The sequence below is a fragment of the Oryzias latipes genome, chromosome 10 (genome assembly GCF_002234675.1).
Source record: "Oryzias latipes chromosome 10, ASM223467v1".
Classification (NCBI taxonomy): domain Eukaryota; kingdom Metazoa; phylum Chordata; class Actinopteri; order Beloniformes; family Adrianichthyidae; genus Oryzias; species Oryzias latipes.
Window position 1 is genome coordinate 12610391 of NC_019868.2, and position 13191 is coordinate 12623581.

The 13191-nt window shown below is 37.2% G+C and overlaps 1 protein-coding gene across 2 annotated transcripts; it reads right to left on the reverse strand.

The window, feature by feature from the left end:
• Positions 1-577: 577 nt before the first annotated feature.
• Positions 578-10163, reverse strand: LOC101161165 (phosphoethanolamine N-methyltransferase). 2 transcript variants are annotated; one of them, XM_023959093.1, is made up of 12 exons: positions 10142-10163; positions 8598-8769; positions 7249-7404; positions 5695-5831; positions 5451-5602; positions 5170-5358; positions 4182-4271; positions 4013-4102; positions 3800-3922; positions 3510-3641; positions 1410-1526; positions 578-849 (listed from the first exon to the last, which is right to left on the reverse strand). In XM_023959093.1, exons 2-12 carry the CDS (start codon positions 8756-8758, stop codon positions 739-741), a joined length of 1458 nt encoding a protein of 485 aa, XP_023814861.1. In that variant the 5' UTR covers positions 8759-8769; positions 10142-10163; the 3' UTR covers positions 578-738. The 2 variants fall into 2 exon arrangements, with proteins under 2 accessions (XP_023814861.1, XP_023814860.1); XM_023959092.1 differs by lacking the exon at positions 10142-10163 and adding an exon at positions 9810-9935.
• Between the last annotated feature and the right edge of the window lie 3028 nt (positions 10164-13191).

Genomic DNA, 13191 nt, shown 5'->3' on the forward strand with positions numbered 1-13191 from the left:
CAGTTGTGTTTTCATGTTGAAGAAAAACCTGTAGTCCAGAGCAGCATTACTGTCATGTTTTTAACTAGAATCAGATTGTGTTGTTGCTCTGTTCACAGTCAGTAAGAGAGAGGGAGGTGCACACGTGGAGAAGAGGGTGGGAACTGTACGGGATATGCTGCAAACAGTGGAATTACAGGACTGACAAGTTTTGAACTTTTGACTGTCCCCAAAAGTCTACACATTCTACGTTTTTTTTAAACAGTCTAAGCACTTTTGAACCATTTTAGGACCATAATAGTTAAAACGTAGAAAAAAAAGGCAATTCAAACTGAATCTTCAGCCCTTGATTACTTGCTGCCAACTTGGTTGCGAAATCGGATCAAAATGTTCCTGCTTGATGAAGAATGTTGTTCTAAAATGCTGCCACCAGTTGTTGGGATCATTGCAGACCTGGGCACGGAGCTGACTTTGCTTGATTAGATTTGATGCACCTCAACATAACAGGACATAATTGTTTGCAACAATTTTGCACATTTACTTGTTTTATATGTTAGGAATACTATAAGAATGGCTATTTTTTAAATAATGACCACACTTTTATTTTGTTAAAATAGTTTTATTTTGACCAAAAAAACAAAAAAAAAACAAGAAAAATAGGTCAATCATTTTTAAAGTGTGAGAAGCCAGAATATTTTACAAACAGAATAAATTTGTCATTAGTGAAAGTAGTTGTAAAACAAGAAGAATTATTAACATTCAGTTTTTTGTAGCATAAAAAAGTCCCCATCGCTGGTCTCCGGTGTTGGAGCGTTCCAATTTCTCTTTCCATCCATTTACTACTGCAAGGTAATCCTCCTCCGAGAATTCCTGCAAGAATCAAAGAGTGTACAAAGGCCTGCACAAGTTATAGATTGGAAATTTTTTTCTTCATATCACAATATAAACCCCTTCCAGCAACATCACGTTATTTGCCTTTTTGGAAGCACATGTTGTTTTGCTACATCTGATTGAAAGAATTGGTGACTTTGGTGTAGAGATATAGCCTCTAAATGTCATCATGGTACTCATGCGTTGCTGTTGGTTGTTGCAAAAGAAAAACTCCAAATTCAAGCATCTTACTATTTCTACTGGATGAAGACAGAAAACGATGGATCGCTGCGGTCAAACGGGAAGGATGGCAGCCTAGATGCCAGCAGACAATTTAGTGATCATTTTGTGTCAATTTGGCTCATGGTCAAACATTTTATTTGTATTAAAAGTGATACATATTTAGAAGATGTGTGCCGTTTCCGTAAGGAAGAGGTGCCAGACATCTGTTTTAATCCGTAACAGACCTTGCAGGTCTTTTATTTTTTTATCATGTGTGTGACATCACGTGTAAGGGGTCTATACTTACAAACGTACATTGCATACAAGCTCATACTCACCTGAATAAATTCTTCTTTTATGGCCTCTGCTTTCTTCAGCTCGTCTTTAATCACCTGTATGAACTGTGATGTCCGGTCCTCTGCTCGAACCTCGCAGAAACCTGCCTCCTGGATGAACTGAACCGAAAAAACAAAGACAGGAAACACGGGAATACGAGAGCAACACACTCTGTCCACTATATCTTTGAATGTTTATTGATAGTGTTTATCAATGATATATAAAAGCTTATGTCATTAAGGATGGGTAAAGGTCTCTGTTTTAAATGAAAGCACTTCAAAGGGAGTATCGATAGTGTTAGTCAGAGAGTAATAACTCTCTTTTCAAAAAGCAGCAGCTGATGTTTGTTCAAAGATCACTACAAAACAGATAAAGGATAACTTTTCAAAAAATGCAAAAATAATTTCAGAAATAAGTTTTAACAAAATGCTACTTTGGAAACAAACAAAAGAACTGTAAAGAGAAAGAGCCGTGCTCCACATTGATCTGTTAATCTACAAAAACCTGCAGAATGCAACCCTTTTTCTTGTATTTATTAAGAACACAACAGGTGCTGTGAGTTTAATGAAAAGGTAATATGAGAAAACATTAGAAAAAGCCTGTATTTTAATTGTATTAACTAACTGAAGGTTGCTCCTCTAGTTGTGCTTCCTGTTCACATCAATAAAATAAATAATCCTTTTTAGTAATTATTTACCAGACCATATTGCCCCTCATCTAAGTGTGAAATACTTTTTGTAGTACTTTTTTCACTTTAAATTGTTATGATTTATGTCTGCAGATGTTACAAAGAAAGGGATTTCTAAGTAAACCTTGAGTCAGGTTACAATTCTGACAGTAATATTGTAAAGTACGGGATTCCTTTTGAACTAAAAAGTAATAGCAGAGCCCCTGTTCTTATGTATTCTGTGTAGATCATTAATAACATTGACTTATTAAAACTATAAAAAAGTCTGCAAGAATCTCAATACTGGTGTCATTTAGAAGCATTTTTCAAGAAGAAAAGCAGATATCTATTAAGCTAAAACATCAAGTTGGGTGCAATATAATCATAAGAAGAGGTTTTTTATTTAAATTTAAAGTCCACCAACAACTAGTTCAGTAGTCTTATCCACACTGTATTTTTCAGACATTTAAGTCACAGCAGCCAAAACAATATTAAAGCATAAAAAATAATTTAGAAATTGCTCTGGGGTATAAGTATAAGAAAATATGGGACCCAAAGTGGACATTTTATCTTGGAAGGCAAATTATATTAATGGGATAGATAACAATAACAGACTGAATGTCTACATGCTTCACTACCATAACACATTAATGCTTATTTAGCTTCATGTAACATAGAAAAAATCTAGTATATTAGCGCAACATATGAACAATTATTCAGATAACCATAAAATAAAAATGCTAATAAGTCAACTAAACTCTTTATACCACATCAAATCTCTAAATCCATTGAAGTCTTCATCATCTGTGTCACTTTGGAGCAATTCCGCCAATTACACACAGATGCGTGTTCCAGCAACTACTTCCAATGAAAAGTCTGTATAATTGTATGCTTTGGGGTTCCACGTTCAAACTGTGGCGTTCATGTGTCGCTGTGCACATTTCCAAGATGGTTTTTGGGTTCTACGTACAAAATGCGCTCCCATCGACTGAGCATTGAAAGTTAAACCAGTCAAACTTTGACCAATCAGGGACTTGAATTTGGTAGTGATGCATGAATGATGTCCCTTTTAATTCACAGTCGTACCACCTGTTTAAAAAAGATATATTATAGAGTACAAATTAATTACTGGTTTGTGCCTGGCTGGAATTATTTGACACCAAGCCTTTCATATATCAAACCAGAGCTGTGTAAAAAAAAAAAAAACCTGGAGCAAGAAACTCGAGGATTCTTCTTTTGCATTTCTATCAGTGGCAAAAAGTGATGCACACACCTACAGGGGCCTCTACTGGTTATTGGTATTGATTTTTTTTTTTAAATCAAGTGAGTCGCACCTGAGCACAAGCTGCACCCCGGCCAAGCTACGTAAAAAATCGTGACTTATACTCCAAAAAATATGGAAAGTCCTGGATTTTTGTGCAGAGCGCTGAATTACCTTCCCATACTGTGCAGGTGTGTAGAGGATGTAGCCTCTCTGTTTGACATACGACTCAAACGCCTGGGACCAGGGTTTCTCCCCACAACAGTAGTCACTGATCAGCAGCTGGCCGCCTGGTTTTAGCCACGACTGGAAGCCAAAAATGGAGGAGTGACTCATTACAAAAAGAGAAGGTGAAATTGTTGCTTACATTCATTTGTGATACATTGTTCGTCACTTAAATTTGTAACAGTCTGGAAACAATATCAGTTGAAAGCTTGGACTCATTTAAACGAGATATGACTCACATGAAACCGTCTAAAGAGCGCCAGTTTGTCATCAATGTGCAGGATTGTGTCTCGGCTGTAGACTACATCAAATGAACCTTCAGGAAACGTCCTCTTGGTGGCATCAGCCACCTCAAACTGCACCTGAAGTAAAGCAGATATCACAGCTTTCCTTTACACACTACTGTCAGAATAAAAGCATCTGGTTTCAAGCATGGCTAGTACTCTACATACTGTTGGCAGTTTCTCAGTTAGTGCTCTCTCAGCAGCGATTTCCACCATGTTGTCAGACAGATCCAAGCCAAGCACCTCCACCCCAAAGGTCTGAGAACAAGTTATTTGTCATCGTTGATATTGCAGTTATCAGCATTATTACCTTGTTGAAGTGTCGGGGCATTCTTACTTTTGCCATGTAGAAGTCTCCTCCACCAATGCCACAGCCAACATCCAGAACCTTCTGGCCAGGCTTTAAGTTCAGAAGGTCGACAAACTCCTGTTTGGGAAATACGAATCTTTTAGTTCTTAAAAATTCTGAAGTAGTGTAATATGGCAGCAATGGTGCAGAGGTAGAGCGGTCAACCTTTCCCACGTGTTGAAGGTACCTTGGGAAGACACATAACCACACATTGCTCCGGGTGGCTATAGATTGGCACCAGTGTTTGGCAGACATTTGGCAGTGTTTGGAGACTGTGATTATACAGAGTTTTGGGTCTTCTAGGAAGATTGTAAGGCGCTATATAAATAAAACGCCATTTATCATATGGAATTAATGTAATATTTTCACGATACTAAAGACATTACATATAACACTTATTTCTGATTGACTGAGCAACTGTTTCCTTATTAATTACCTTTAAACCCCTAAATAACTAAAGTTAAATCTTGGAAGTAATTTGAAGAAAAAGAGGAAAAAACAAAACATTTTTTGTTTTTTGTATCGCATTTTTAGTAATGCCCTCTGAAATGTGATGCCCTTTCAATGTCCCATCATTTCTTACTTTCTTGTGGAGAAAAAAGTTCAAACCTTTTATTCAACAAGACTGAAAATTGCAAGAGGATGTGGTTGTAGACATCAATGGCCGGAACCAGAAGTCCTCGACCGGAACCAAACGTCCTGGAATATCGCTAAAAGCCTTTATTTTAACTGTCAACAAATAATTATGGTTTTTCCCATTTTAAGCTTTAATCAAAGTTTTTATTTTTTTTACAATTCTGAACACTTGGGCTAGGATAAGTTGTATAATTTCCTCCTATGTTTGCAGCCAGGTTCCTTCTTGAAAACTGTAAACTTGAACTTTTTGCTAATGTTTGTTTCAGAAAAGAAAAAGATGGAAAACTGTAAAAGGTTTGATTAAAAAAATATGTTTGAACTTTGCAGATGTTTTTCCTACCTTGGTGGTGCTAGGTCCGCCTGTGCTAACGTAACCAGCCCCGAACATCTTCTCATAGCGGAGGATGCTGCGTCTGGTGTACTGCTGGTTGTCTAGAAACTGCTGGAACGTATTGAATCCTTTCTGGGCATCAGAAGACCGGGGAACTTTCTGAAGCAGCCAGCAGATCTGATTCGGATTGTTCTTTATCTGAAACAGGATGATGAAGAGGAAAGAGGAGCTTTTAGTAGCACTTTTTTGGGTCACTCTGAATTGTATTTTGAATAAATAATCTGCAGTACCTCAACATATGTCTGGACTTTCTTTTTCAACACAATGTCAAAACCAAATTTTTGTCCTCCCTGTGGGGCCTCCACCTCCAGTGATGAAACCAGGTGGGTGTACTGAGCCTCGCTTCGGTACAGGGTGGGGTTAAAATCTCTCTTGCTGTCACCTTTAGAGAAAGTGGAAATGAATTGGATTTGATAAAGATAGTTACAAAACAGAAATGTAAAACACAGTCAATCGGAATTGAAAGCTGAGTACCTGATCGATGGTTGCAGGACTCTCGGAAAAACAGGAAGCCACCAGGCTGCAGCCAGTTAAGCATTTTCTCCATAACAGCCTTCAGCTCTTCATCACTCAGGTACATCAGCAGCCAGTTGGAGAAGATGAAGTTGACACTGGAGAGCCAAAAAAGATGTAGCACTTCATTGAACAGCTCATGACTAACCGCAACGGAAACATATGGAGGTAGTGTGATGGTATGGTTAGTAAGGCTGGGTCTTTATTAGTCTGCCCTTAAGGAGTAATGTTGTCATCTACTAATAATTGTTAGTATGACATTCTCTTAGTTATATATTTCTTTGTATAACAATCATTCTGGTGAAAAACTGTGATGCTACCACATTCACACAGAGCATGTCACGCACATTCATGTCTCTGTCCAATGGTGCAAAATGTCGATGCGGTGCAAACCTGGAAAATCTTGCACCAGGCTTTTCTTTCACAGCTCTATTCTGAATTATGAAAGACTTGGTGTCGTATAATTCCTCTGTAATTAATTTTCAAATGGTTGGCACTTCGGTGAATTAAAAAGAACGCCCTTCATACAGCTTTACCAAATCAAAGACCGTGATTGATCAAAGTTCAATTAGTTAAACTTTCAACGGGCATTAAATAGCTGCACATTTTGTAAAAAGAGCTTGAAAACTGTAGGAATTTGCATAGCTATGCGTAAACGCGAGAGTTTTGAACACAGAAACACTATACGCACGTTTACACAGACTTTACATTGAAAGTTGCTTCTTTAATGCGCGTTGCTGAGGGTGGTGTGAACTTGGCATGAGAGAAAAGTAAAAATCCTGAGAAAAATATATTATGAGAATAGAACTTTACATTTGTCACTGAAAAAATAAAGCATTTAAAATATGTAAATTTAATCATTTTTGGACCCGATTTGATGTCTTCCAGTCAGTGGAAAGCCTTGATAATGACATTTATGAGAAGAAATGAAAATAAGAAATGAAAATGAAAAACGTTTAAGGAAATATTAAACAGATGGCTTTCCATGTCTTACTTAACTGTCATAGACTTGTACGTTCACAGTGTGTCTCTGCCTGTCCTTCAATCCACCTTCAATCCCCAGCAACATCTCAAAGAGTCAGTTTAAGTTTCAGGAAAAGAATAGAAAGACAAAAAGGAAAAAACAGGAGCAACACCTTCCTTGATTTTTTGTAAATGTCAGACCTTTTTTCCTACTTTTTTTTTTCAATGCATTATTTTGGTATTAAAAAATAAATGTGAGTATTTATAAAAGACTCTTTAGCAGCTTTCATTGCTTCATTTGACACATTTATTGTAAAAAAGGAATTCTAGAAGTTGACTTTTTTGTTTCGTAACACATTTTCTAAAAAACTGAACAGATTAAAGCTGAGTGGTCAAAATGCAATGAATCATGAACAACCATAAGATTTCAAAGATCTTATGGTTGTTCATGATTCATTGCTACTTACTTACTACTTAAAAAAAAATACTTAAAAAAAAAACAATAAAAAAAAACAATAGACCAATTGCATGGTGTGTTTTAAAAATATGTACCTGTGCTGGGGGACATCTAATTTTGTGACATCAGCTTGTATGATAGTCACGTTGCTATGGTGACCATTGCTCTCCCTGTTCTTCTGCACAAAGCTCTCCATGAAGTCCACAGCGGTCACATGAGCAGCTTTGGTCAGCAGGTGGCAGGTATAACGGCTGTAGACACACGTCAGTGGAAATAAAGGAATACTTAGACATAAGGATGACTTTATTTCAGACACATACTTAAGGTTAAAAGGAAAGACAGGACATCAAAAATACAAAAAATATCAGAAAGAGAGTGAGAAGCCTTACATATTCTCACCCTATGTCAGATTTACTACCACACCCACTAGACCCACTGTCTATTATAGTTCTATTCCCGCTCTAATGAGTACATATTCAGATACCCATATACACACATGTAATTATACATATAGATAAATGTACACATAGAAACACTCATTTGGTTCCATTTAAATCTTATTCCCCAGAACACCTAAGTGCACCCCCACACAATTAGACTTTATATTGATACATATTTACAGATATATACTATTCTTTTGTATGTGTACATATTTATTAAGTAATCTTATTTCTATATTTTTTCTTAGACTCCTTTATCTTGGGACATTGTTTTCAAACTGTTCTTCTTCCACATACGGATAAACAGAATCATTTGTGTGTGCCTTAATAAATTTTCCTCTCTCTTGACGAATAACTTTTGTATATTTTTGGTTATATTTTTTTTCTACTTTGAATATTTTGAGCTGGACGGTGTTCTACTAAATCATAAAGTTTGAGTTCTTTTGACTGGAAGTTGTTTGTGTGATCAAGGAAACCTTGAGAATCATTTGTCTTGCTCTTTTATTGAAAGTGAAAATAAGGTAAATTTATAACTATTCACCAAACTTCTATGCAATTAAAAAAAGATATGGTAAAATAGTGCACAGTAAAAAGTGTGGAGAGATTTGTGGTCCAGAACCAGTTTAGCATTAAACTGAGATGCTTCTGCAATTGAGTCAGCAGATACTGTATCTGACATGTGCTTCCCAGTTTAGTTTGTCATCAATAATAAACCCAAGAAATGTATTTTCATGAATTATTTCACGTTTTCCCCATTAACGTGCATATCAACATTTATATTTTCTTGGAATGGTTATTAAACAGCATCATTTTTGTTTTACTTAATTTTAGTGAAAGCTTACTTGCATTAAACCATATTTTCAGTTTGTCCATTTCCAATGTGATAGTTTCTATGTGGAGTCTTCGAGAAAAAAGTTATTTTTAGGCCATAAATTGGTTCTAAAGTTGTCAAAATTATCCATTTGAATGTGAAAGTAAACATAAAGCGGCAGCTGCTTGCTCACCCAATCCCGGCTCCCAGCTCCAGCACTCGGTAGCCAGCCAGAGGCGGCAGCATGGAGAGGATCTCCGGCAGCTCGTACTCAGTCAGCTCCTTGGCACGAGAATCCAGCATCATCTCCTCCACCGTGGCATCCTTTGAGTGCTCCTTCCAAAACTCTGTCATGTTGCAGCGAACTGTTGAGCACAGATAAAGCTGGGTAAAAAAACTGCAAACAAAGACTTCCTCCCGGCGTTAAGCAGGAACTGCTGCTCAACAGAAGTAAAAACAAAACACACCAACAATATGAAAGTGTGAAATACTTTTCAGGGCTCCATCAATGTTTGACAGCAGTAGAAATATAACTGTCACTCAACGTTACCCAACTGTAAACAGAAAAAAGGAAATTCTCTTCTATAATAAATCCAAAATAAATAATGAATACTGTGCTCTACTTTTCACTTTTCATTATACAAGTGAACGTGGTTGTTACAAAACTTGTAATCTGCATGCTGGATTAACCATTAATCAGACCTGATTAAGCAACCTCACAGACATACAGTGATGTGGCGCACCAGGACTGGCCCACATTCTGTTTTCCACTAAACGCCCTGCATTAGAAAAACATTTGGGTGCTTTTATCAATCGATTCCATTCACTTTCACAAAAAAAGTTTACATTTCATGTCAAAAAGCTTAATTAAACCTATATATTTTAGGAAATTTACATATTTTGCAAACAAATCCCTCAAACTCTTTCTCTCTTGAACATAATTTAAAAATGCCAATAGATGGAATTATATATTTTCAGAGCCTCTTGAATCGGATCATCTTTTGAAAGAATTCAATGACATCATTAACCAATGAACAAAAAATTAGGGAAAATGACATTTACATGTAGTATTCTGCTAAAAAAGCTAGACTAAGCTAGACAAATTTTATTCTGTCACTTAAATCATTCAAGCAGCCTAAAACATTTATTCCTCACCTGTTTACATATAAGCTATATTGTCAGTATTTCTAAAAAACAAAAAGAACTGCAGGTCACCTGTGAGGACAACAGATCTGAAAGCATCAGCCACATCCCTGACATTCCTGCTCACAGGCGGATTACTTAGAGCAGCTGAGTGGACAGTTACAACAAAAACAGCACGTGGCAGCTCCAACAAAAGCCTACAACTTTGGTGTCATCATGTGAACTCACCAAAGTGTTTTATTCATTTATTATTAATTTTTACCTTTCTCCATGGTTGTCTTTGAGTGATTTCACAAGCTGATAGTTTGAAATCCCTTTCACTTGAGTAAAGGCTGCTCCATGACAGAGCGCACTTTAAATAACAGGACCGGTGGCGCGTGGAGGAGGTGGCCGCCAGATGGAGAACTGGCCATTAGGATGCATCCAATACGATGACAGGGAGGGGAGCCGCGTGAATAATTAATCAATCAATGAAACTGAGGGACAAGGGTCTGCAGACCATCAGACCAACACCCCCCCCCCCCCCCCCCCCCCCCCCGACACAAAAGACCCCAAACAGCTGTGAGCCACATGTCCAGCCTCACAAGTACTTACATGTTTTGTACAGTGCGTGATCAGCGGGGATGGATCCCTGCGGTTATCCAGCTCACCGGTTCGGGTCCGTCTAGTTCCGGTTGTGCTGACACGCTGGACACTTTTTGCAGCGATTACGCAACATTGCCTCATGCGCCAGAGCGCAAGAGAGAGGGATGATGGAAACCTACAGCGCGCAGGGTTGGCTACTGTAAATCATTAGCCTGTTTTATAATGTTTTATTGTCTGAAATATAAATTGTCATTTAGCAAACGCTTTATAGGGGGTATTAAATTAAAGGGTTCTGTGATTTCAAGCTGTCATAGATTAACTTATTGGCGTTGCCAGTTTTATTTTATTTTTTTTATTTTGATGATCAATTTTTAAGTCTTAAAAATTCCAGAATGGATGTGCCGACCACGCACACTGACAACACTGACTAAACAAAACACAATTTTTCCGATTGCATTTGGTCTGCTCTTGATTCACATCGATTTGAATGAAGAAATACTCAGGTATGCAGTTTTAAGATTGATTGTTTTTATATATGTTCTCCATCATAAGAAAAATGTCACAAGAACATGTTAAAAACACCAAAAAATTTAGTTTTCCTTGGAGTGGGTCTTAATTGCTTTCCTTCAATTTGCTGTTTGCTAAACTGGTTGTGCAGAGCCGAAGAGCTGTCACAGTTGTCTTCAGTTTTTTTTTTACTTCACTTTCTATGTTTTATCTTTGCCTTCCCTCAAACCTGACCTGGGGACAGTAACGTAATTTTATTGTCTTTTTGACCAAGTTTTTTTGAAGGGACGTCGTGGCGCTCTTCCATTTGTTTTGGAAGAACTTCACAGGCATGGAGGCTTTCATTTTCACCATTTGGACAGATAAATCAAATAATTGTGAATGCAAATGAGAATGACTCAATAGGAACCAAATGAAGAACCTCTTAGTTCCAGTAATTAAGATGTGGGCGATTATGAGCCCAATAAATATTCAGGTCAAGGTGACCTGCTGAAGTTTATTAGCATGAACTAGGATTGATATTTAATAGGTTTCAACTGTGAGTATTGATAGTCTGCACATAAATGTGTCTTTAGGTTGTTCTATTATAGTGAAAACAGAAAAACACACATAATAATAAACTTTAAATAAACTTTGAAAATAAAATTTAAAAATCAAAAGTGCATTTGCACCAATAAAAAAGAGAGGTTTACACTGAGCTGGTTTGATTTTGGTTTAGTTCTTTTTGTTGAATTATTGACTGTTACATATCTGCTTGTTGCTTGAAGATTTGTATATATTTTTCCAAAAAATAGTGCACACTTGTATTCCTTCTTTGACCTCTTCAACTTCAAATTTGTAAAAATAACCAACCATTTTTCTTGCCCATTATACTGGATCTCAGGTGCTCAATGACCGAAGAAGTGTTTCCAGTGGTCTTTTAATAATGATTGTGATGTTTCTAGCCAAAATCAAAAAGCTTGTGTCTTTTTATAGTTTCTGCAGAGCAGCAGTAGTTCATTAGAATTTCCCCCCTGAGTTGTGGGTGGTATTGTTGGTGCAGAAGAAGCCTTCCCCTACTTCCTGTTATCCATCTGCTTACACACTCTCCTGCTAGTTTAGAAGTACAATGTGTGCGAGAAACAAAGACCTCTGAAATGAGCAATAACAATTCCATTGCAATTTATGCTTAAATCGATGGTTACATGATGGTTCTGCATTCTAAGGTCCAGTGTTTCTCCGTCAGTTATTTCCACTTGGATATGTTTTCATTCCAGGCTTTCAGAAACTTTTGTTAGTTGTGTTTGTCTGGGGCAGATGCTGCTCTGGAGGGAAACTGTGCGGGGGTGAGTAACTGTGTTTTGCTGCATATCGGAGTAAAGCTACAGAACTCCATTCTCCTCTCTTAAGTGTCTGTTTTTATTTCTCCTTCTCACAGCGGTGCATGGATAAAAACGTTTTCCAGATAATCCACTTGGTCTTTCTGCAGTGTTCTTTTTATTTGCAACATCTCTTCTTATTTTGCAACAGCGTTTCTTTTTAGTTGTAGCGTTTCTTTTATTTGCAACATCTTTCTTTTTGCAGCAGGGTTTTCTTTTTAATTGCAGAGTTTCTTTTTTTGTTTGCAGAATTTGTTTTTGTGCTTGCACAGTTACTTTTTGCTGTGATGGCAGGTCTCGGCCACCATAGTTAGCGTGAGAAAATAAAGTAAAAGTTATAAAATGGAAAGAAAGAAAAAAACAAGTGAAATGAGGACACATTTTTCAAATACAGACATTCATAACTGCATAAATGTGACTTTTTCATGTTTCTGTACAAATGGGGTCACAGATTTACAATGATCTAAGCCAATTTATAGTTTATTTATGTCTAAAAAAAACAATAATAATGTGAATACATTTTCCAAATGAATAATATAGAAGATGTCTCTACAGTGCAGAGCCTGAAAGAGAAGTTGCTGAAAGTGTGGTCTGCCGTGTCAGTGTGTCAGTGTGTTTGACCTTTCACACAGTTCCACGCTAAATCATCACAAAGTTCATGGAGACCAGACTAAGCCGGATGAGTTCAGCCAGCAGCAGTAGCAGCAGCAGCATTTCACTGCAGTTAGGCGATAAAAGACTTTGAACTTCACCAACATTACCTCATTTCATGTCACCAGAGCATGTTAATCTAGTGTTTGGTAGTGTAAATCAATAAAAACAGAGATTATAACAGATCATGACTAATCTGTTGTCATGACTGTGTTTGGGGGGTCGTTTGGCTTCTTCTGAGAATCAGGCAACTGAATTCTACTGCAGTTTGTCACATCTTTCTTGAGTAAACAATGCAAGATTTAAAAAATAAAAATAAAAAAATGAAACTCATCTTAGAAAAAGTAGAAGACAAAATAAAAGCACAGATGTCTTTTAGCAGAGAGAGTACAGGAAGACCAAACATTTGAATCTCCATGACAACCAGGAAAATCAAGGCACAAGGTGTGGACAGCTCCATCCATCCATCCCTCCCTCTATCCCTCCCTCTATCCCTCCATCCCTCCATCCATCCATCCATCCATCCCTCCATCCCTCCATCCA